At 43.3% G+C, this 23,210-nt stretch overlaps 1 protein-coding gene across 3 annotated transcripts in view; it reads left to right on the top strand.

The window, feature by feature from the left end:
* epha4l (eph receptor A4, like) overlaps positions 1-23,177 on the top strand; it is a 55,283-nt gene extending 32,106 nt beyond the window's left edge. The window contains exons 6-18 of one of the 3 annotated variants that reach the window (XM_044202430.1): positions 4,803-4,927; positions 5,054-5,213; positions 6,500-6,611; positions 8,373-8,431; positions 8,911-9,024; positions 9,635-9,820; positions 13,279-13,340; positions 14,167-14,376; positions 14,494-14,643; positions 15,086-15,282; positions 17,362-17,520; positions 18,498-19,709; positions 21,611-23,177. In XM_044202430.1, coding sequence (XP_044058365.1) covers positions 4,803-4,927; positions 5,054-5,213; positions 6,500-6,611; positions 8,373-8,431; positions 8,911-9,024; positions 9,635-9,820; positions 13,279-13,340; positions 14,167-14,376; positions 14,494-14,643; positions 15,086-15,282; positions 17,362-17,520; positions 18,498-18,612 — 1,649 coding nt within the window. In that variant the 3' untranslated portion in view covers positions 18,613-19,709; positions 21,611-23,177. The remainder of the gene's footprint in view (positions 1-4,802; positions 4,928-5,053; positions 5,214-6,499; positions 6,612-8,372; positions 8,432-8,910; positions 9,025-9,634; positions 9,821-13,278; positions 13,341-14,166; positions 14,377-14,493; positions 14,644-15,085; positions 15,283-17,361; positions 17,521-18,497; positions 19,710-21,610) is intronic. The other 2 variants (XM_044202431.1, XM_044202432.1) reach the window with 2 other exon arrangements.
* Positions 23,178-23,210: the final 33 nt, after the last annotated feature.

Consider the following 23,210-nt stretch of genomic DNA (forward strand, 5'->3'; position numbering starts at 1 on the left):
CAATATTTCACTTGAGTTTTACATAATTAGGCATGAGCAGCCTAGGCTGAAGATAGGGGCGACGTGCTAAATTTAGCTCTCAAGCTAATGAATTAGATGAGTTGTATTGATCTGTGGAGGCTTCATTACAAATGCTGCTGGATTGTGTGTGTGATTATTCTAGTAGAATACACCAATAAATACAGCCTCTCCTCCAGAGCTAGAGAAGAGCCCTCTTGCCCGTGGCTATGTTCAAAGCCTCCTGTTGTTTTGTCATTTAGCCATTTTGTAACCGGTTGTTGTGCAAATGGATTTTACGACCCTGGCCTTTTCTCTTCATCCCTCCCTGCTCTCCTCCACTTATAGCCGATCATTACCCTGGTCGTCTTTACTGCTCTGCTCTTGGGTGGCAAGCTAAGTGCCTTTTTCTGTCACTAATTTCCATCCCTGGGAAAAGCGAATATCTTGAATAGGGCGCGGACTGGCAATTTAAGGTCACGGTGGCTTGATTTATCAGCTGGGGTCAGGAAGATAGAGATGAATGGATGTGCTGCCTGTGGGAGAGCTGCGAGGCCTGCCAGACAGGCATGTGTGGGAGCAGTAATGGAGCACACCCTGGAGTCCAGGCCGAGGGCTCGTAATAGCATGTCAGTATGGTCACACTGACGCACAGTTGTCCAAAAACTCCAAAGTGCACACTCTCACACATGGATTCATACAAAGATGTAGTAACACACACACGCACACACTCAGTGATGTCCCCCTGAGGTTGCTTGAGGCTAATCTGCTGACTTCAAGTTGTAAGATATAGATGATGTTGCCTTTGGCTCGTCACTGGTGCATGTTTCACAACTGTTCCCCAGGATTAGTTATATGAAGCCTGCAGCTGGAAGCTCTATTATGGTGCGTGTGTGTGTGTGTGTGTTTGCACATGTGCAGAACTGACTGCATGCTTGGCTAAAACTGAGAAAATGTGTTACGTAGAATGTTTGTATGCTCATGGATGGAGATGATCTACATTTGCCTCTCAAACAATGTTCTCTATGTGTCTCCGGGCATGCGTGTCTCTTCTAATTTGTGTGCATGTGTGTGTGTATGTGTTAAAGAGAATAGCTCCAGACTGATTGGATTTCTTCCTGCTAATGCTCGGTAGGGGCTTTGGAAGCTCTGGTTTCAGCCGCTGGTAATCCAGCCAGTCATCTGTGGCTGTCCCTCTCTCTGTATCACCTCCCCTCATCCAGACACCGTGGATTACACATTTATTATGATAGATTTATTAGGATTTATAAGTGCTGTGGAAAAGACACCCCCACCACTGCCTTTCCATAAAAGTTCAAATTTCGGCTAGAGAGGAAGAAGTGAGGTAGGCAGGCTGGAAGGGAGGAGCGCTTATGTATTTTTGCGTGAGAGGAAAATTGATGAAGGTGCAGTGGAGAAATATGCCGTGAGACAAAAATTAGGACATGAGTATTGTTGATTGCATGTGCATGCATCTGTGACCAGGTGTGTGTTTGTGTATGTGTGTGTACGAAGAGGTCAGATTCCGCGTCTCGCCATGAACAATTCCATTGTCGTAAATCAGCCGGTGTGTAACCCTTTCACCCGGACTGCATGAGGAAAGGGAGGGGAGAGAGGGGGGATGTCCAAGCTTTGAACTGACCCCTGGCTGTAAATGGATGTTTTTTCCCCCTTTATGGGATCAAGCACTTTGTGTGTGTGTGTGTGTGTGTGTATGTGTGAGAAAGAGGGAAAGAGAGAGTCAGAGAGAAAGGTGTTTATGTCTCGATACAAAATACTTGGCAGGCTTAGGTGACTAAAAGTGAATTAGTGCATGAGAGAGTGTGTGTGTGGGCACGTCTGTCAGCACACATGTGTGTGAGTTTCCATCTCTCTGGCAAATCGGACCGACGTACATGTGGAAATGTGTTCGGGGAGCTGGAAGCAGGCTTTGCAGGCAGGAGGAAGGATCTAGTACGCAGGAGCCATTTTCTCAACACCCTAAAAAACGGATCCCTCCTCCCCACGACTATTTTTCCTTGGCGGCAGCAAAATCGAGTGACTCCAATCTGGCAACCAGGCTCCAATCTGGCAACCACATGTGCACCCCGGCCCCTGTCTCATTTAATGTAAAACTGTAATCGACCGCATATTCGCGCAACTGCTCGCACCAACCACATCTGCTCCTCACAACACAAATACTTTGCGATGAACATACTCGCAAAGACAGACTTGCTCACCTCACAAACTGTTCCATGCAGAGACAAAACCTCACAAACGCCTGCAAAAAGCTGAGCCTCCACTAATGTCCTGGGAGGGTGATTTTTCAAACCAAATCAAATCCAGAACTCTATTTGCCTCTGCCAGGTTTTTACTTATTATAATGTATGCAAAGGTGGTATGATTGAGTTTTTTGCTGTCTGCGTGAGATAATGGGAGTAGGTGTATGTTTTTCTATGTGAATTTCTATCTTTATATTTGTGTAATGAGGTCCTTTTTTGTTGCTGGGTATGTGTGTGTGTACTGTATTTGTATGTGTGTATGTGTGTGTGTACAAGTGTTGCAGGCTGTGAAAGAGTTTTTTTTGGAGCGAGCAATTCTAAAATGAGATCTGAATATTCATTGCTTCTAACACTTATTATTCCACCAGCATTTTTAGCCCACGCGTTTAGGAGGCAGTAAGAAATTACAGATATGCCCCACATATTTAAATTCATCTACAGAGGTGCCAGCTTGTCTAGGGTGGTCTGCCCAAGTTGCAGCCTCAGGTTAGACTTTTCTCTTTTCAGGATAGACATGTCAGGTTTAGTCTTGCATCAGCTCTGTAGACTTTGAGCATACATGGTTTGATAATATTTTACATTTATCTGTTTGCTTTTTAGGTATTCCTCTGACTGATTTATCTTTTATTTTATTCATAAAACTTGGCCTTGATGGATCACTTATTTCGTGTCTGGGCTGTTTTTAACCTTGCCGTCCTACGTAGGAAACCACAGAAGGGACCACTCAGAAAATCACTCATCTTTATCCTCACATTAGTCGAGGGAAAAATAAAAATGCAACAAGAGGAGGTGAACGCGATTAAATTGCCATATCTGTCATCTTTGGAGGAAAGATGGATGTGTGGGTTACCTTGGGGGAACGAAGGCCTGTGACCCCTCAGGGGTTTTCTTTCTGAGCCAGAGCGTCCTCGGTCAGCCCCAGGAGGGCCTTCAAATTGGCTCTTGCTGCCGGGTAAGATTGATCGGAGGGATACAAATGGCCGCCATCTAATTGTTTAACGGAGACGCAACACATTAGGCCAACAGGATTACACAACCTTGGGTTAATCTATTTACCGAGAGATGTCTGCAATCCCATCCCTCTCCATCTCCATCTCAACCCCCACCAGTCACAAACCCTCCACCCCCCTCCTGCCGCTTCTTCACCCTGCTGAAACTCAATCCGTGGCTGGTGCTTGAATTCCAGGCCTGTTTGAAGTCAATCCCCAGCTAAAAGCAGGGTTTTGTTAGCATTTGCTCAAAGGCTAGGCTCCCTGGAGCCCATGGTCAAAGTGATGAGAATGTATATAATGTCATAGATAATCCAATCATAATCGGTAGACCGCGAACCCCTCATTAATCATCCCACTGTAATTTTTTAAAAGGCAGATGGTCTGGAACAAGTAAGGTTACAGTATCACTGAGGACCAGAGGTCAAAGATTCACTCCTTGTAAGAGCAGACGCCACAATGAAACGCTACCTGGGCATCAGTGGAAATGTTTTTTTGTGTGTTGCTTTGTTCTGGTGCAAATGTTTGAGGGGGTTTAAGTTCCTACGGAACTTTACCCGTAGGAGCTTAGAACCCCCAAAGCGCTGGAGATGCGTGTGTGTGCGTGTTTGTGTCCTAGGTCTTTTTGTACTTGAGTTGTGTGTTCGTCGGTGTAACCTTTTATTTCTTGGTCTATAACTCCACCTGTCCCACCATATATCTTCTTGTCTGCTCAAAACTCAATCTGTACAAGAGTGTTTCTCTGTTTACAACTCTATCTCTCCTACGCCTAAGGATTTCTCTTTGTAGTGTCAAGAGTGTGTATGACCCAATTTTAATGTTGTCACACTCCCTGAAGATAGAAGTTTGATTTGTGCAGCGGCGACACACTGGAGGGAGGGGACGAGTGTAAGCCATTATCTGTGCTTTAACCTTCACATGTTAAAGGCGTCTGAACGCAGATAGCATGGCTGCTTGAAATATGGCCTCATTATCAGCTGCAACAGAAAGGGCTTGAGATAAGATCACTCACTGGAGCTTTAATGAAAACCAATTGATTTGCTCTCTTGAAGACAAAGGGAAAAAAAGCAAAAGCACTGAGCTCATTTTGGGCTTTCCGAGGTGGACTTTGTAGCAGCGTAAGGTTTCCCAGGGTGACCTGGGTATCTGCAGAAAATGAAGTTAGACATTAATTTGCCAGCTTGTACGAATAGTGGCTGAGACGCTAGCGTCAGCCTAGGGGAAATTGGATCAGTTTTATTGATGCCAACCATTAGTTGAGAAATAGAGTATTGCCATACACTCTAGCTTTGGCAATTCAGCTGTGTGGCCATACAGCTCTGTAACGCCTCAGATTTTGAATGGAAGCCAAGTTTAAAGACAAATGGAAGTGATTGCCTTGTGGCTTGGCCTAATGTTTGACTTTCTCAGCAGGAGCAAATAGTGGGGGATTAAGGAGAGCAACATAAAAGAGACTTGGTGTTTCCAAGGCTGAAAACAACATGGAGGACTGGGGGAGAAAGTGGGCTAAAATTGTTTTTTCTTCTTTTTTGTCTTTCTTTGATCATCTCACTAGCTCCCTCGCCTGTGACTTCCATCCAGGCGAAGGATATCACAAGACACACCATCTCACTGGCCTGGCAGCCACCGGATAGAGCAAACGGGGTCATCCTGGAATATGAGGTCAAGTACTACGAGAAGGTGAGGGGTCCCATGGGAGATGTAGTTTCTGCTGAAGAAATATGTTTCAACAGACTGCAAGAAAACCACATCTGATTGTTTCCTCTTTGTTTCTTTTTCTTCCTCACCATTATCTGTCATCTTCAGGACCAAAATGAAAGAAGCTACAGAATCATAAAAACCTCTTCAAGGAACACTGACATCAAGGGTCTCACCCCCCTCACTTCCTATGTGTTCCACGTGCGTGCTCGCACGGCGGCCGGCTACGGGGAATTCAGTGGACCGTTTGAGTTCATGACCAACTCCGGTGAGTTCAACCACGGCACTTCTGCTCAGCTTGCCTTAATGACATCAGCGCACTGCAGAGCTAGAGAAGTTCGATGCCAGCTCTATCACGCCTGTTTCGGCAGAATCCTGCAATGATAGCATCTTTTACAAGTTTGCCTTTTTCATTGTAGAGTCATTAATCAAAATAGCTGTCGCCTATAAAAGATAAATGATATTGTGCTCCAGCACCTGACTGGCAACTTGAGTAGTTTCCATTATTCAAGTTGCAATGAGTCTCAGTGGATGTGCCAGCTAGGGTTCAACCTTAATGGGTTTTTGAAGAATGATACAATTTCTGATATTTTGTGTTGGAAGCTGCTGCTACTGGAAGCTACTTTTTGCTTCTCGCCTTAAATGTTATCATTTTAAAGCCAAAAATTAAGTATTCAGTGCTTCCACCAGACTGTAAAACTCTAAAAGTCTAAGATTATAACAGTAACAGCCCCCCTATGTGGGTGGACAAAATTTCAAATTAGTCTCTGAAACGCCACTGACCCACCAGTGGGTCAGTCATTACAGACTCGTGCACTGCAGCCAAAGACCCACAGAACTTTATTTTAAATTCTAGTGGCGATCACAAAGTTTCCAGATATTTAAATTTGATGCAGTGGAGCAGCCACAAAAAACATTGAATCTTGGGACAAGCTGATACAAAATATATATAATACTGTCAGACAGCATGGAATAACATGATGTTAACAACCTTAAAGCTAACGGGAAATAAAAGGAGAAAAACTGAATGTTGAGGAGTTGGAATGAATTCAGGTGAAGAGCCTAGACAAACACTGTGGAAGTCAGCAATTTAATGATAGTATGTAATCAAACAAACCTAAGCTTAACTCTGAACCTTTTCCTAACATATCTGATTTCTTCCAGTAAATATCCTATACTTATGCTGTACGATATCAACTGTTTATGGGAGATTATGAGAGGGTTACAGAGATGCACTGTAAACCCAGGTGTCCCCTTTGTAATGCAGATAGAGACAGCAGCGTATGATAATGACATGGTCAAGCACACATTCTAATGAGCCGTCATTGTCTCAATGTTATAGGAAGAGAGACATGGGGAGGAAGTGTGTGCGTGTGTGTGTGCGTGTGTGTGTGTGTGTGGGGGTCAATGACTTTGACAAACACAGAATGTACACTGGCTCTTTCATGTGCGGCGACTCGATCAAGCTCAATGATATTGACTTTGCTCTTTGTCTCTGTCCATCCTTCCTCCCTCTCCTTTTCTTTCCCCCATCTGTCCTTCCTTTTTCCTCAGTCCCAGCTCCCATTATAGGTGACGGGGCCAACTCCACAGTGTTACTGGTGTCAGTGGTGGGCAGCGTGGTCCTCCTCATCATCCTCATCAGTGCTTTCGTCATCAGCCGAAGGTGAGCTTCACCCCTCTTCATCCCTTCTGCTTTCTGTCTCACCCTCTTTCCTCCCAGATGAGGGATGTCTTGCTTAGTGCCGGGAAAAGTGGCAGTCAGGAGATGGACGTCATTCGAAAAACACACACACACAAACACACACAGTGAGCCAGACAGCTAGTGCAACTCGCTCACATCCGATGAGTGATGACTCGCCACACCGGAGATGTGACTGACAGCTCTGACAGCTGAAGAGATGCAATCAGCGACCCCTCGCTCCCTGTCCTCTGCATCCATCCCCGCTCTTCCCATCCCTCTATCTCTCAGCTAGTGACTGTAATCCCAGCCGCTAGTTATTTTCTCTCGCTGCGCCTTGCTGACCGCCGTGAAGAGAATGAGAGCGAGAGAGGAGAAAAAAGAGAAAGAGGGAGAGGGATAGGAGGGTGGACAATGAGATAAGCGGGCAATGAAAAGTAGGAGATAAAATACAGAGAGAGAGTGAGACAGAGAGGCATCAGGTGGATTTGCAGTGACCCAATCTCAGGGTGTTAACCAGCGAGCAGGACAAAGCACCGTCACACAGATGGGATTACATGCAGATGGGGCTGCCTCACCTCAGGGTGTTAACCACACTCCCCCCCCGTGTGTGTGTGTGTGTGTGTGTGTGTGTGTGTGTGTGTGTGTGTTTTGGGGGTATTTATGTGTGTGCACATCCTTATGTGAAAAAAAAAGTATTGTTTTCATGTGTGTGGTGACACTGGGGGAAGGGGCGTATTAATGGTTTGTGTGTTCATTCCTGCGTGTGTGTGTGTGTGTACCTTTTATGGGCATTCGTTGATCTCTCTATGTGTGAGTGTGCCTCTTTATATTGAAACCAAATAATTGTTTGCATGTGTGTATTGGGGTTGAGAATGATGGGGAGTGAAGGGGGCTGTTGATTGTGTGTGTGTGTGTGTGTGTGTGTGTGTGTCCTCTCTTTTCCATGTGATTGCCTCTCTCCCCAGCCAAGCAGGTGGTTGTCTCTGCCTTTTTTATATGCATGTGACGGCCACTGTCATTGTGCTGCTGTGGCCATCCTGTAATTGTGGGGAGGGACTGTAATCATGTAGCCGTTTACCATCATTACACAACCATAGAGGAGGACAATGTCTCACACATCTGGTCATTTCCACCACTGACCCAATACATCAATATAAGCACAGGTGTCAGGCTGCCTGAGGGATTCAGAGGGATTTAAGTGCATCTTCTCTAGGATTGATTTGCTGCTATACGCTCAGTGCCCTTCAGAAACCTTCAGTGCTGAAGGATACGTTTGACTTAAAGTAGTAATACCACAATTTAAAAATACCGCAATGTAAGTAAAAGTCATTCAGTTTACTTAAATGAAAGTACAGAATTATGATCAGCAAAATATAAAAGTACTCATGCTAGCATTCAAAAGCAGTTTCTTTGTTTGTAATGAGCTCCCTTTAAAAAATAATTAATATCAAACAAGAATATCAGTGGCTCATCAATAATTAGTGATTGTGTCGCCACTTCACATAATTAAATTGATGTATAAGTGGGTTTTGAGTCTTGGTTTAAGTTTTAATTAGGATTTACTGAATTGACACTTCCATTATTATTATTATTATTATTATTATTATCATCATTTTTTGTTTTTACATGAAATGCAGATGCTTCCCCTTTTTTTCCCGACACATTCTCCCTGACATTTGAATCTTGAAATTCTACATGTGCTGTTGTCACTGTGACTGACCGTCCTGCTGGTTTTGCCCCCAGAAGGAGTAAGTACAGCAAGGCCAAGCAGGACTCTGACGAAGAGAAGCACTTACATCAAGGTAACTCATAATTAACACTCCACCTACACACTCTATAATTGAAAAACATTAGCGATGTCAGGTGTGTTCATGTGCATGCACTCTACACCGCAAATGAAGCCCATAAAATTGTGGGGAAAAAACAAACTATTTTGAAGTTAATGTACTTCCATCCTAACATGCTCCAAACACCTCATTATCAAGTCATCAGCATTGTTATTTGCATCCCACAAACATTTTGAGTTAATGAGCTCCATCGTCATTGGAGTCAGCCATAGTGACATGAAAAGCAAAGGAGTTAAGAGTGTGAAGCGAGGTATGGAGCGAAGAAAGGATGAGGAGGAGGAGACCGTCCACAGAGGAAGGTGGTGTAGCCTGCAGCATGATGGAAATAAAGAACAGATGGAGTGTAGATGCCGGAATGAATTAACCTTCACTTTTCACTTTTTACTCCCTTCTTTCTTTTTTGCTTCCCTCCTTCCCAAACTTTTTTTCCTCAGGAGTGAGGATATACGTTGACCCCTTTACCTATGAGGACCCAAACCAAGCCGTCCGTGAGTTTGCCAAAGAGATCGACGCCTCCTGTATCAAGATTGAGAAAGTTATTGGCATTGGTGAGGACCTATGTTTTGATTTTAATCCAGTGACTTCAGTTTATTCAGCCATTTTTCCAAATCAATTATTATAAATGCAGTGTTATGAGGAGCCTTAGCAGTAAGGCATAGTGTAACATACACTGGATAAAAGCATCCACCTAATGGGATAATAGTATATTTGGTATTACTTTCATGCAGTTATTCTGCTGCCAACATATCTTTCTCAGTGATTCATGTTTGTGTGTGGCTGTGTATGCTCTCATGTGCACTCCTTGAGAATGAAAAACATTGTTTTCTCGGACAATAACATTTGGTCTGCCTTTAGCTCAACGAGTAAAAAAAAATATAACATCAGGGGAGGCTAAATATGTTGTCCGTGCTATTCCTGTGGCCAGAGAAAAGTCATCCAATGACAAAATAATAAAGAGAGAGAATCAATATCCATTTCCCCTCTCTCTCTCTGCTCCAGTGGCTGAGGGGAGGAGGGGAGTGAGGGATTAGAGACCCTGATCAATGTTTAAAGTGGACCCCTTCTAACCTGCACACACACAAACACACATAGGCACACAAGCACTGTAGTGCTTGTATATCATCATTCCACATTTTCAACCCGACCGTGTGTTTTCAGGGGAGTTCGGCGAGGTCTGCAGCGGCCGCCTGAAGATGCCGGGCAAGAGAGAGATCTGCGTGGCCATCAAGACGCTGAAGGCCGGCTACACTGACAAGCAGAGGAGGGACTTTCTGTCCGAGGCCAGCATCATGGGCCAGTTCGACCACCCGAACATTATTCACCTAGAGGGCGTGGTCACCAAATGTAAGTCAAGCATGTGATTTTGTTTACTTTTTACATACAGGACATTGTAGAATGAGAATTTTTCCGGAAAGAAGATAATTTGGTGCATTTGCTATTTGAGAAACCTTAAACTACTTTGGAGGTATGAAATTGCTACTGGAAATTGCAATAACACTCAGCTCACTCACACACAAACCCATTTACACACACAATGACTGTTATATTATAATAACACAAAAAGGACATTCATTTCTGCTGTCCCCTTTCTCCCCTAAAAATACGTAACAACAAATCATTACAAACTATGTCTGTGATTTTGGATGACTTTGGAGACGGGTGAGTGTAGGGACAAACCAATCTTTACTAGCCAAAGGTGTAGTGTTTGTGCAGCGTTTTGTGCGTGTTTTAATGTTTCCATACCTACAGTACCTAAAGATCTATGACCACTTATGTTGCATGTGTTCTAGGATACCTGTATTCGCACATATACGTGTTTGTATATGTGCATGTGTGTTGACCGGACGTCCCATCCGGGTTATCCCCAGGTGGGCTTTGTCCAGATGGAAGGGGTCCAGCATTGGTGGGGAGGGGGAGGTGGAGTTAGAGGTAGCTGGGCAGTTGGGAGGGGGTCTAATGGGTCCAGGAACAGGCCCTGTAGCGTGGCACCAGGCTCATTAATCATGGTGTCAGCTGTAAATGTGTTTGGGGTTAGGGAGTGATACCCTATCCCTCCTCTATCTGCTGCTGCATGGCCACAAAACACCAGCCAAATCTCCCTCCTTCTGCCCTTCGCACTCTCTCCTCTCCGTCTCTCTATTTTTCTCTACCTTTTACACCTTCCCCCGATGCTATTTGTTAAGCTAGAGGTGTGTGTGTGTGTGTGCGTGTGCAAATGTCTTGTCAGCACATGTCGGCGTCTGTGCACCTTCGATTGCATGCATGTGTGCCTGAGTGTTACCACAGCTGATGGCCAGCCTCGGCGCAGGTTAGATGGATGAAGTGCCTTAATGTGTCGTGACACAACAGCCTGGACCTATCTGTGCTAGATAACAGCGTCTCTCTCACTCTTATACACACTGTACACACACACAGATAGATGCACACATACACACTTAGCCCAGCCGGAGCTGAAAGTAAACAGCAGCACCAGCAGAATTGCTTATCACCTATCACACCTCTCACCGCGGGGAATGACCTCGCAGGCTTTGCAGAGTCGGAGTGAGAAAGACAGCGAAAAGGCGGACAGATGGACAGGAGGAAGGAAAAGAAATCGGAGACAGACAGAGAAGGTGCAAATAGAGACGCAGAGAGAAAGAGACAGGAAGGCGGTTAGGATCTGATGGATTAGAGGAAAGACAGAGAACAACAGTGGTAACGACAGAGAGAAAGCAGAGGGTGGTGGAACTACTGAACCGGAGGCTGAAAAGGAGATGGAGCAAGAAAGAGGGAGAGAGATAAAGGAGAAGCAGATGAGCTACGCAGCAGTGACAGGAGCCGACATGAAAGGATGGTGAGCCAAAGCAAGAAGATCATCCAATAACTCCCACTCCACCTCCTTCCACTCTTACTTTTGAGAGCTTGACACAAAGTTTGGGCAAATTAGTCCTTCACACTCGAGTGTGTCAGTGGAATCTATTAAAAATCCATTATTTGAATTGCACTCCCCTCTTCATTACAATCAAGTTAAAAGGAATTCTCAATCTGGCCTCAGTTTGTTGGCATGTCCAACAGAGCCAATTAAGCCTTATTAATTATGGAGGAACTCCAAATAGGCACTAAAATACATAAATGTGCAAAAATCTCTCACTGAGGACTGCTGGCTGTAGTCCACCATCTTGAAGCCTGTATATACCTAATGTTTCTATCATGCTAGCGTGTAATTAAAATCTAGCCTCCATTAGAGCTCGAAATCAGATGTGATATGTTTAACAGCTGATTTACATAAAGTAAAAGCGTGCTAATTTAAAAATGCATGTAAAATCCAGATCTTTATTCGCTGCAAACACACAGGCCCCTGGAGAGCGTTTGCCCAACGTTCCCCCAATATTGCACCGCTGTTGCGTTTTCCCCTTCCCCTGTTTAGTTGGCAGGTGATAATCGGCCCACTGGCGGGGCCCTTGCCAGAAGTTCATTGCCAAAGGCGGCAGGGCATATTCAGTAAACAAGGAATTAGCATGCAAATGGGAAGGGAGGAAAAGGGTGGGGCTGGGAAGGCGAGAGTTTAAGGTCGCAGGTCAGACGCTCCTCAGACTTGATTGGGGAGCTGTCAATCACCGGTAGCCCCAGGGCAGAGGCGCACAACAAAGGGAACAAAGATGGCTGACAAAGAGGGCCCCCACTCTCCCTCAACTTTAACTCAACTTCCTATTTTTGGGGCATCGCAGGAGCACCCCATAATTAATGGAGTGCCAATCACGCGGCGGGTAAGGCGGTGACTGACGGCCTCTTGGCATGGCGAGGCCTGCTGTGGAGTGGAAGAACTTCACCTTCGAGACCTCAGCTGCCAACTGCTCGGCTGGCTCGCTGATGCTTTAGGCATTCTGCTGGAGTGCACAAGAGATTTCATACAACCTCCCCTCAAGGCATTAGGTTTAAGTCAGCACTTCTCTTCAACGCAATAAGCTTTTAAGTCCACCTTAACTGTGCCACTTGAAATGGAACGCAAAGAACGGCGCTGTTCTAGGAGGAATTTGTGGCACTTTTCAACATTTGCCATGGCTGGTTAGGCACCAACTTGCTGCCATTTTGGGACAAAAAAAGCCACCCTCCCTTCCTTTCCTTTTTTCCTCTCTTTCATTCTCCTTCTCTCCTCATGTCCACTATCCCCCCTCATCCCAAGGGACAAAGACAGACAGAGACCCACCAGGGAATGTCCACCCTCCCCAACGCCTGTCCCTGCTCAGATAAAGACACAGACGCTCCCTCAAGAGAGATGGCGAGAGGAAGACAGAGGGATGGGGTGAAAAAGGCCAGAGAGGAGTGGCAGGGGGGAATGAGAGTGAGCGAGAGTATGAGAGAGGGACGAAAAAAGAAAGCAATAGAGAGGAGCTAGCAGGAGAGTGACAGATGCGCCGAAAGTTGGCAGAGGAGAAAGAGGGCAAAGGGACATTGAGTGACATAAATAGCGAGTCAGAGGGATTCTGGGTGGGTGACTGTGATGAGACTTTGGATAATGGGTCCATCATCAGTTCATATTTGCATAAACACAAGATGGCGTGTGTGTGTGTGTGTGTGTGAAGTGGTGTTTTGTTTCAGTGGAGATGCCTTGCATGTGCAGGGAAACAAGGGGGATGTCAGGGCAACCGTAACACTGAGCTAATTAAATCACTACGGGACAGAGATGGATGGCCTAAGACACACACATATTCCCTCGAGTATCCCCCCGCTGTGTCATCGTTTACCTCCATAATCATCTGCCTTTCATTCTCTCTCTCTCTCTCTCTCTCTCTCTCTCTCTCTCTCTCTCTCTCTCTCTCTAGGTAAGCCAGTGATGATTATCACAGAGTACATGGAAAACGGATCGCTGGATGCATTCCTGAGGGTCAGTCATGCGTTTCTGCCTGCACACATGTGTGCATGTGTGGGAGTGTGCGATACGACTGTAGCATGCTGATCCCATCTTATCTCTGTAATGTCATCCCCCCCGAAATTACAAACATTCGTTCACAAACAGTTGCCCTAATCTTTATCCTCTTCTTGATCGACTTACTGTTTTTCCGTCAAGGAGGTTGCCACAGGTCTCACCTCTGTGTTCCCAGCGTTCCCTACACTTTGGGATTAGCTACTTTATCCAGTTAATATACATAGTGTTAGTGTTAGAGCAAACAAGAAAATTAAAAAGGAACACATAGTACTTTAAAAGTTGTGTTGTCTTGGCATAAATTATGTTGCTTAAATAACAACTTGTTGCACAATGGTAGTTGTAAGCTGATAAGGATGTTTATATATTAAGGTTTTTATCAAAAAACACAAGTCCATTTATGATGCATCCAGAACTGGTGTATAGACAGTTAATTAATGCTTTATAGCACACTATAAGGATTTGTTTATGTGTATTCATACAGCTATCTTATACTGTGTTCCTTAACTGTTTATACTTACACTGTAAGTATATACAGTTACGAGTTTACAAATGTCCCAATATTTTCTCAGAGCTACATCATAGCTTGTTATAGTGTATTACAAACCATTTATTAAAACTGAGTTTACTCAGAACTTAACAGTATTGGGCAACTTAACAGAAAACTCATTATTGCCACTGGGACAAAGGCGTAATATTTGCACTTAAATGTTAAACACATTCCAAAATTTAGCATTTACAATGCCCTGATAAACAGTTTTTAAACATTTTCCTTTTTTTTCTGCAGAAGAATGATGGTCGCTTCACAGTGATTCAGCTGGTCGGCATCCTGCGCGGAATTGCATCTGGCATGAAGTACCTGTCAGACATGAGCTACGTTCACCGCGACCTGGCGGCTCGCAACATCCTGGTCAACAGCAACCTGGTGTGCAAGGTGTCCGACTTCGGCATGTCCCGAGTGCTGGAGGACGACCCCGAGGCTGCGTACACCACCAGGGTGAGTGTGTGTGTGTGTAGGCGAGCATGTGTCTGACTGAGTCAGTGGTCTGTCTGCGTGTCACCTTACTTGTCGGCTTTGTCAGCTTTCATTAATCAGCCCATCTTTCAATTACAGGGAGGGAAGATCCCCATCCGCTGGACGGCCCCGGAGGCCATTGCTTACAGGAAGTTCACCTCGGCCAGCGACGTGTGGAGCTACGGCATCGTCATGTGGGAGGTGATGTCATACGGCGAGCGACCATACTGGGACATGAGTAACCAAGATGTAAGTCTGGAAAAATGTAATTATATGCAGACAGTCATAAATAATATACAGCTTGAATTAGGGTGGAATATTTGAGCTCAATTCCCAGTTGCATGTGTACTGTCAAACATTTTTAAAAGATACTTAATCATTTTAACTTGGTTATATAATCAAATTACCTGCAGGGGTGATAAAACACCAGCAGTATTTTCTCATTACACATTGAATTCACATTTTCAGTGTCACTAATGATGATAAAGAATTTAATTTATGCATAACCAAATGTCTTGCGTAGGTGCCTAAAGTAAGGTGATTAAAAATGAAGCTATGTGTATAAAATTAAAGGAGGAAAATGACATAGCTGTAATCAAACTGCCTACAGTTTTTATTTCAGTTCAACTCTCTCCAGACAAACAAACTAAAGAAACAAAGTGACTTACAGCAGCATTGATCTACTGTCTAGGTGATCAAGGCCATTGATGAGGGCTATCGGCTGCCCCCGCCCATGGACTGCCCTGTGGCACTCCACCAGCTCATGCTGGACTGCTGGCAGAGAGAGAGGGCCGACCGGCCAAAGTTTGGACAGATCGTCAACATGCTGGACAAGCTGATCCGCAACCCCAACACTCTGAAGAGGACTGGGGGAGAGACCACTGTCAGGTGGGGCAGGAGGGCAGGATACAGACAGACGCAAAATAGATATGGTGTTAACGGGTTAGTTCACACAAATCACAGGAATAAACAAACATATTTTGTTTGTCACTTACCTCTTTCCATCTAGCCATGCAGATAGGCTTCTATGGTTTCTATTTGCAACCATCCCAGTTCCAAGTTCCAGTCCCAGCCCATGCCCTAGTTACTCTGGGTAATCGACAGAACAGACTATTAACAGTTTTCATTTAAACTACTTTTTACTGACGAAATTGTCCCTATTCACTGTTCACAGCATGGCTAGATACCACTAGAGTCTGGAAAATATGTTATGTTGTAATGAATTCTCTGAGAATTCTGGTAATATCATGTCAGTTTACAGAGGGGTCACATTGTTCAGGAATATGACTATTATACAAGTTTATTAACATATTCTTTACACGAATTAGTATGATTTTAACCTGACTGTACTACAGCAAACTAAGCTAAAAATAACACTTTCAAACCAGAAATTAACTGTATGGCTCCATCACTAAATGTTCCAACTGCATAGAAAAGTTGTGGAATTTCACATTAAGTCCAGTCCACCCGCAAATATGTTGTGTTAAAAAGCTAATGCGCATTAACACACATATGCAGCCTATTTACTGCACAAAGCATTACGTGTGCAATATCCTACCTCTCACACCAACACAGACACACTCTCCTATTCATCTCGCTGGTGTTTACATTCACCATTAAACATTATCTACCAGCAACGTGTGGCTCGTTTCAGCACAAACACCCTCCATAATGGATTACTCTGCAAAATAGCTTTAATGGTGCTGTACGGCCAGGAACGTAGCCGCTCTAACGTGGGGGTATTCCGATGTAACACAGAGTTAAAAACAAACATAACCCTGCAGTGCAGACACCATTACTCTCGAGCGGCTAAACGTGTTAAGAATGACCTACGTGTGTTTACAGACTCAACGCAGGCCAGTGGGAGTCTGTTTGAGTTTAACGAGTGTGTGAGCACATGCAAGCAGGTTGCACACACAAACACACACACACACACACACCTAATGGGACACAGTAAGAGCGAGAGTAGAGTCCTCGTGGAGTAATTAGCAGAACTGAATCCTATAAATGCAGCTTTTACAGTTACAAGAGGGAAGGGGAAAGTAGAATGTGTGTGTGTGTGTGTGTGTGTGTGTGTGTGTGTGAAAAGCGATCCCTGTGCATAGTCTTTTCCACCTACTGAGTATAGATGACTTATTAAAGAGTCTGACATCCTGTTTTCACAGTTCAATACAACATCCTTTTTGAAAGAGAGAGAACCATAAAGAGAGACAGAGGGAGTGTGAGAGTGAGAGAGTCACAGGACGAGGCCGCCACCGACTCAGACTCACCGGCCCCATGTAAATGTTTCATGGCCAATGGCACGGCGCTCAACAGAAAGGAAGGATAGGAAAAAAGGGAAAGTAAGAAGTGAAAAAAGAGAGGTGATTCTGCTGATGAATATCTAAATGTGAGGAGGAACTCCACCGTGCGGTAAAATTCATCGAAGTGTGCCCAGGTTGTGTGTTTTCTGTAAAATAAGGATTAACTAAGCGGATCGGTCACACCCAGGAGGAACCGTGTTTAACTTGGCTGTGTTTCTGGTAGGACCCACAAAGCTGGGACTCAAAACAGAGCTGAACCTGAAAAACCTGCTGAGTCCATCAAGAGGAATGTAGCATGGTGCATTTTACAGCTTGTGGGTAGCTCTCCGTCATCGCTCAAGGTGTATGTGTCATGCCCTTCTGCTACTACAGCACAGCATCATAGTCAGGAATCAGGGAACCTTTAATTCCCATAATGCTGTTATTGCTGTAGCGGTCATGAATCAGTGGTGTTCCAGATCATGGATCATTACCTTTCAAGTCAAAAGCACTTAAACATAATGTGACTTTTATTGTCTATTTGCACAGACAGTTGCACATGTCATGGTCGTGGGCTAAAGCTGATGCGCTGGACCAAAGTACAGGAGCATCAAACACTGACTGTAAATACAGTCTGTAAAACTTATGAAATTAATTCTCCACTTTTCTCTCCTCCACCCACTAGGCCTAACACCACCCTACTGGAGCCAGGGAGCCCTGAGGCATCCTCGGCTGTGGGCACAGTGGAGGACTGGCTGCAGGCCATCGGCATGGAGAGATACAATGACAACTTCACCGCCGCCGGTTACACCACTCCAGAGGCTGTGGTCCACATGACACAAGAGTGAGTAGGGAGGGCGAAATATGAGAGAGGAAGGGAAGAAGTAAACAGAGAAAAGGAAAGGAGGAAAAAGATGAAGGTCAACAGAGCAATAAAACTTTTCTTATAGCAAGTGAATTCTGTGAATGGTGTCAGTAAAAGAAAGAATTAGGCAGTTTTAGAAGTTATTCCAGCAGAAAAATGTACCTAGTTACACATTTGAAAATATTTGTTACTACAAGTACTTGATTTGTGACTACGACTTTTTCAAGAAATTATCTTGAAACAAAAAATTCAATCTTTAAACAAAGTTAAACTTATTAAAGGAGCCATTTTGGCAAATACACATCGCTATCTTGCCAAGAGTTCAATAAAAAGATCAATACCACTCTCTCGTGTCTGTATGCTAATATAAAGCTATATCCAGCAGCCAGTTAGCTTTGCTTCTACTTTTTACAAATTAACTTGTTTTATCTTATTTGTTTAATTTATACACAAACAGAAATGTAAAAATCACTAGTGGTTTTACACATTGAAGTGCTATATATAGTTCCAACATGTAGCTAGCAGTTTACCTCTGCTTCAAATCTTAATGTCAAGCTATTTGCCTATTGGCTCTGGCTTCAGATTTACCGTACAGACATGAGAGTGGTATCAGTCTTCTCATCTAACTCTCAGCAAGAAAGCAAATAAGTGTATTCCCCCAAATGTCTGTTCCTTTATGATTAGAGCAAAATCAATCTGTGACATCTTTTGCAAAGTCTACATGTGTTAAATGTTTCTCAGTCTCTGTCAATTGTCTGTAATATTTTCATTTTTCACCAATTAAGATTACAGGATTAGGACTGCTGTGTTGGCAAATGAAATTCCGTATTCAGCAGTTAAACTGTCAGACCAGTTTCCACTTGAAGGCTGTAAAATTCATCATGCGGATCAGGCCTACGTGTGCTTATTATTGTTGTCCCCGGTCCTAAAAGGCCTCTTTTCCCCATCCTTTCCAGGGACATGGCTCGCATAGGCATCTCCTCGGCAGCACACCAGAACAAGATCCTGAGCAGCGTCCAGGGAATGCTGTCCCAAATGCAACAGATGCAAGGCAGAATGGTTCCCGTCTGAGAGATTTAAACAAAGAAAAAGGAAAAGGAAGCAAAGCGACTTCTTTCTTATGAAAAAAAATTAATAAATTACAAAAAAGATTAAATATAAAAAAGAGACAAATAAACTATGAAGAAATAGTTTACCTCATCCATGCACTTTAAATTGGATCTAAAAGAAAAGAAGATGTTGATGAAGTAGAAAAAAAGTGGTGAAAATGGCACTTTTTTAAAAAAATTAGACCTTTACCTTGCCCTTTTTTGTTGTTTTGGAGAATGGGACGCTTCTGTCTGCAGCATTTATAGATAGATGGAGGGACGGCTGGAAAAGTGCTTCCGAGAGGCCAATCTGGAGTGCCTTTAATGGTCTGAAAGGGAATGCGAGGGAGGGGGGAATCGTACCTTTCTTCCTCCTCTTGGGCAGAGTGTTGTTTCTGGAACTTTCTTTCTGGAATAATCCGGAGCACATTTTTTTGATTTCCTGTGACTGTGTTTATTGTACATGAATTGTTTCTGCGGGACTCACAGGCTGCCCCGGCCACCATTGTTCTCTCTCAGCTGGATCTGTTTGATATCTCACAGACAAAATGGAGGATCCTGACCGTCATATATAAACAGTGAATCTCTGAGAGGTTGAGGGTTGGATTCCGAGGGGAGATGGCAGTGCAGGGAGGGCTTATTTTGAGGAGCCTTTTGTGTTTTTTGCTCTGTTCTGGCCTTGTTTTTCTCCCAGAACGCTGTATTTTGTTGCCTTCAGGACGTTGCTGAGAATGTCTTTGATCTTCCAGAGGAGCCTTCCCACTCCCCTGTCTTCCCAAAAATGCCCTCCTACACCTCAGATAAACACACAATTTGGATTCTTCCATTCATCTCCCCATCCGAATGAAAGCCCCAGCCCCCCGCTACTACAGGACCCACCCAACTCTTCCTCACCACTTTTGATGGACAGCTGTTTGGACCAGTTGAATTGGCTTTCTAAACTGGATGCAAGAATGAAGGAGTTTATTGGCAGGATTTATTTGGACAAAATGCAACAAAGGCAATATGGATTACAGAATGAATCAGAATCATCAGCATCGCCAAGAAAATACACAGAGGGTTACTCAAACCGTCATCAAGGTGAGGATCAATCGAATTATATTGTTTTTTTTTTAACTTAGACTCAGCACAGAAAAGCCCTATTAAAATAAAACAAGTAAAGATATTGGATTAAACCCCCCTCTATTATTGCAGTATGCTTCTAATATCAACTATGTCTAGCCACAGAGTGCCTAAAAGATTCATTATACCCCCCCCCCCCCCCCACCGCGCTCATCATTGGCCCCTCAGCTCCAGAAACTGTTAATTAACAAGCCAGTTGCGCCACCTCAGGCATCCAGAGCAGATCAATAGCCACTGGTCTGTGATCAGTCTGCGGGCCTGATGCCACTGGTATGTTAATGAGAAAAATTAATCAGCCGCTGTCTCCCAGTCATCCAAACAGAGCCCACCACAGCTCGGAAACACTTTCCAGGAAAGAGAAAAAGGTGCTTTGTCTGGAGCCAACACCAATATGTTGTCATGGTACCAGGAAGGTTTTAGATAGAAGTCCCTCCTCTCATTGTGATTCACATAAATGTATCAGATACTATGTATTGTTTTCTTCTTTTGGTTAATCCTTGGCCAGATTTCCATTTTTGGATTTGAGTAAAAAATCATAATTTATGCACACAAATGAACACATGCCCACAGGTTAATAAAGCATGGTTTTAGCTTACTCAGCAAGTTCAAGACTGATCTCACCCACTTACATAATAAATGTAATATATGTGACGGCATTGATTTATTTGATTTATTTTATACAATTAGTCACCAGTTAATTAGGTACTGCAAAACTAGCTAAAACTAATGCAGTCTAAAATACAACAGCCCTGCAATAAATCTGACCGTCATGAATGTTATAATGTTCATAGTTTGTAGGCTGTAGTTTGCGATGGTGTTGAATAATGACGCAACTAACAAATATCCTCATTAACCTGCCTTATTAATTATTTTTATAATTGTTTTGTCTATAAAATGTGTGAAAATAGTGAAAAGCCCCCAATATAATTTTGCAGAGCCATGATGATGTTTTAGCTTTAGCTTGTTTTATCTGACCAACAGTCCCAAACCCAAAGATAATCAATTTACTATCATATATGATAAAGAAAAGCACAACATCATCACATTTTAGAAGCTAAAACCTGCAAACATTTGGCAGTTTTGCCAGATAGTTGCAGATGAATTATCTGTCGATCGATTCATTTATTAATTGACTCATCAATTCATCATAGCTCCACTGTTGAATTGTATTTCATTATACTGAGAGGTGTTTCTAATATTTTGTTCATCCTATTTATATCAATGTGGGTAGACTTAAGCATTTAAAACCAATATAAAAGCAGTATATAGCAGGACATTTTTCAGTATAAAAGCATTTACTTCATGTAATACAAAAACAAAATGCTGTACATGGCTTCTTTTGAGCATGAAACAATACATCTAATAAATATTTAAAGTTAATGTGCTATGATTAATAAATATTCCTGCTTGAGGAATGTTGAAGACTTTACAAAGGATTTATTTCAGTTGGCATTACAAAAAAGCACGGTGTGGTTACACTGGCTGTTGAGTCTATACTTAGAGTATTCATCTAATACACAAGCTAGTTAAATGTCTTTTGGTGTGCTTTTGATGTGTGCCAATAAGTCAAGGGCATGTTTCATATATTATGTACACACAACAGCATGTGGTACACACAAGTTAATACATCGTTGCCACGAAATCCATATTTTATCCCTGTAGGGCGGCCGCATGCAGTCTCTGGATGCTCTGGCTTTGGCATTCGATTTTGTTTAGCAGATGAGTCGAAAGTTCCATCGGGCTGGAGCTGGAGAGCAGTATTGTTGGTCAGGACTGGATGCCAAGCAGAAATTGTTTACATTCAAAACCACCATGACTGATGCAGCCTCTCGTTTCCTCCCCCTTTCCTTTCTCCCCAGCTGCTGCCGTCCATCATACACAGGATCCCGGCCTTGCTCGCCACGGCCAGAATTCTTCCTCCTCTTCTTCTTTGTCTTCCTCCTCCCGCTTTCCCGTCCTCTCTCTCGACACCGAGATGACAAATCCATCCCCAAGCGTCTGGGACGTCCACCGTCACAACAGGTCAACTTGACAAACTAGCCACCACGTGCTTGTGGCCACCCAGCAATGTACTGGAATTACTATGAATGATTTAAGAGCATAAAAAAAGACAATAAGAAGAATGTAATATAATCGAGAAGCCCTGCTCCAGCGGATAATGTACTTTTGATTTGAAAGTTTCATTTTATTTTGTGATTTTTTGTTGTTGTTTGTTTTTTGTTTTGTTCTGTTTGCATGTCAAGTAACAAACGTTTGATTTGAGCGTGCGAATGTGATGACGTGCGTGCACGAGTGTGTGTGTGTGTGTGTGTGTCTAGCTGTATGAGTGACAATGTCTTTGAAGTACTATCAGTAATTGTGTCTGTTTTCATGCCACTGTGGAGGATGAGGAGATAACAGAAGTGTATTGTTTTTGACATAAAAAAGAAAAACCTGGACTTGTTTGCTTACACGTCGTCTAAAAAACGATGTAAAGTGTGTTGCTCCCGTCGTGCGAACAGCATTTATTAAACAGCTTTCTGGAATGCAACCCATTTCTGCTTTGGCAGCGGCTTGCAAATGGACACACAGAGACACAGACAGGTGTGACTAAAAGCCTCCTGTGCATAGAAACACACCGAACACAGATGAGAGTTTGGACTCTCCGAGCTCATGACAAGTCAAGGAGGAAATGTCGGAACCAGCTCTCTCCATGTGGATGTGGGAGCAGTTTAGAATGACGCACCTGTACACAACAAAGGATCAGAGACGTGAGGAAAAGGTGTTTAAGAAGGGAAAACTGTTGGTTATTTTTTATTTTTTCCAGAGCACATCATACAGCTACAGGTTTAATCAAATGGACTATATTCTTTTTGTTCCTTTATCTCTTTAAACTATACTTATGTGAATGTTTTTGAAGTCGTAAGTGACGCTTCATATAATACAAAAACACCTCCGTCCTTAATACAGCTCTACTGCTCTTTCCTTTTTTGGCAATGCGTTGTTCTTTTGGGTTTTATCTCTCGAAAAAGGACCTGTTTGGAAATATGCAAGACATGTTGGGAAGGAGAAGGAAACCAGAATGTACTGTATAATACTTTTTCCTTTACTTAAATGTTGGACGATTCGAAAAAGAAAAAAAAAATTAACAAAACGCAAGAGTTAATGTTTGTCATTGTATGCCTTCCGATGCCATATGATCTAGCCATGTAGATCTAACATTCTCTCAATCTTTTTTGTACTTTTTTTTTGACATGATCATGTTGGGGTTTTTTTGGCCTTGTTTTTTTTGTTTTGTTTGTTTTTGTCAAGGAGCTCTAGGTACATGTAACTTATGTCATTTATTTATGTCCTTTTATATCTAGTTTGTAAAATAATAGCCTAAAGTGAAGAAAAGAAAGGGGTGCCAAAGTGCATTCTTAATAAAGTAGAAACCATATAACGATCTCCCTGCCTCTCATTCATTCACATACCTACACT

The sequence above is a fragment of the Siniperca chuatsi genome, linkage group LG7 (assembly GCF_020085105.1).
Source record: "Siniperca chuatsi isolate FFG_IHB_CAS linkage group LG7, ASM2008510v1, whole genome shotgun sequence".
In the NCBI taxonomy this organism is placed as follows: domain Eukaryota; kingdom Metazoa; phylum Chordata; class Actinopteri; order Centrarchiformes; family Sinipercidae; genus Siniperca; species Siniperca chuatsi.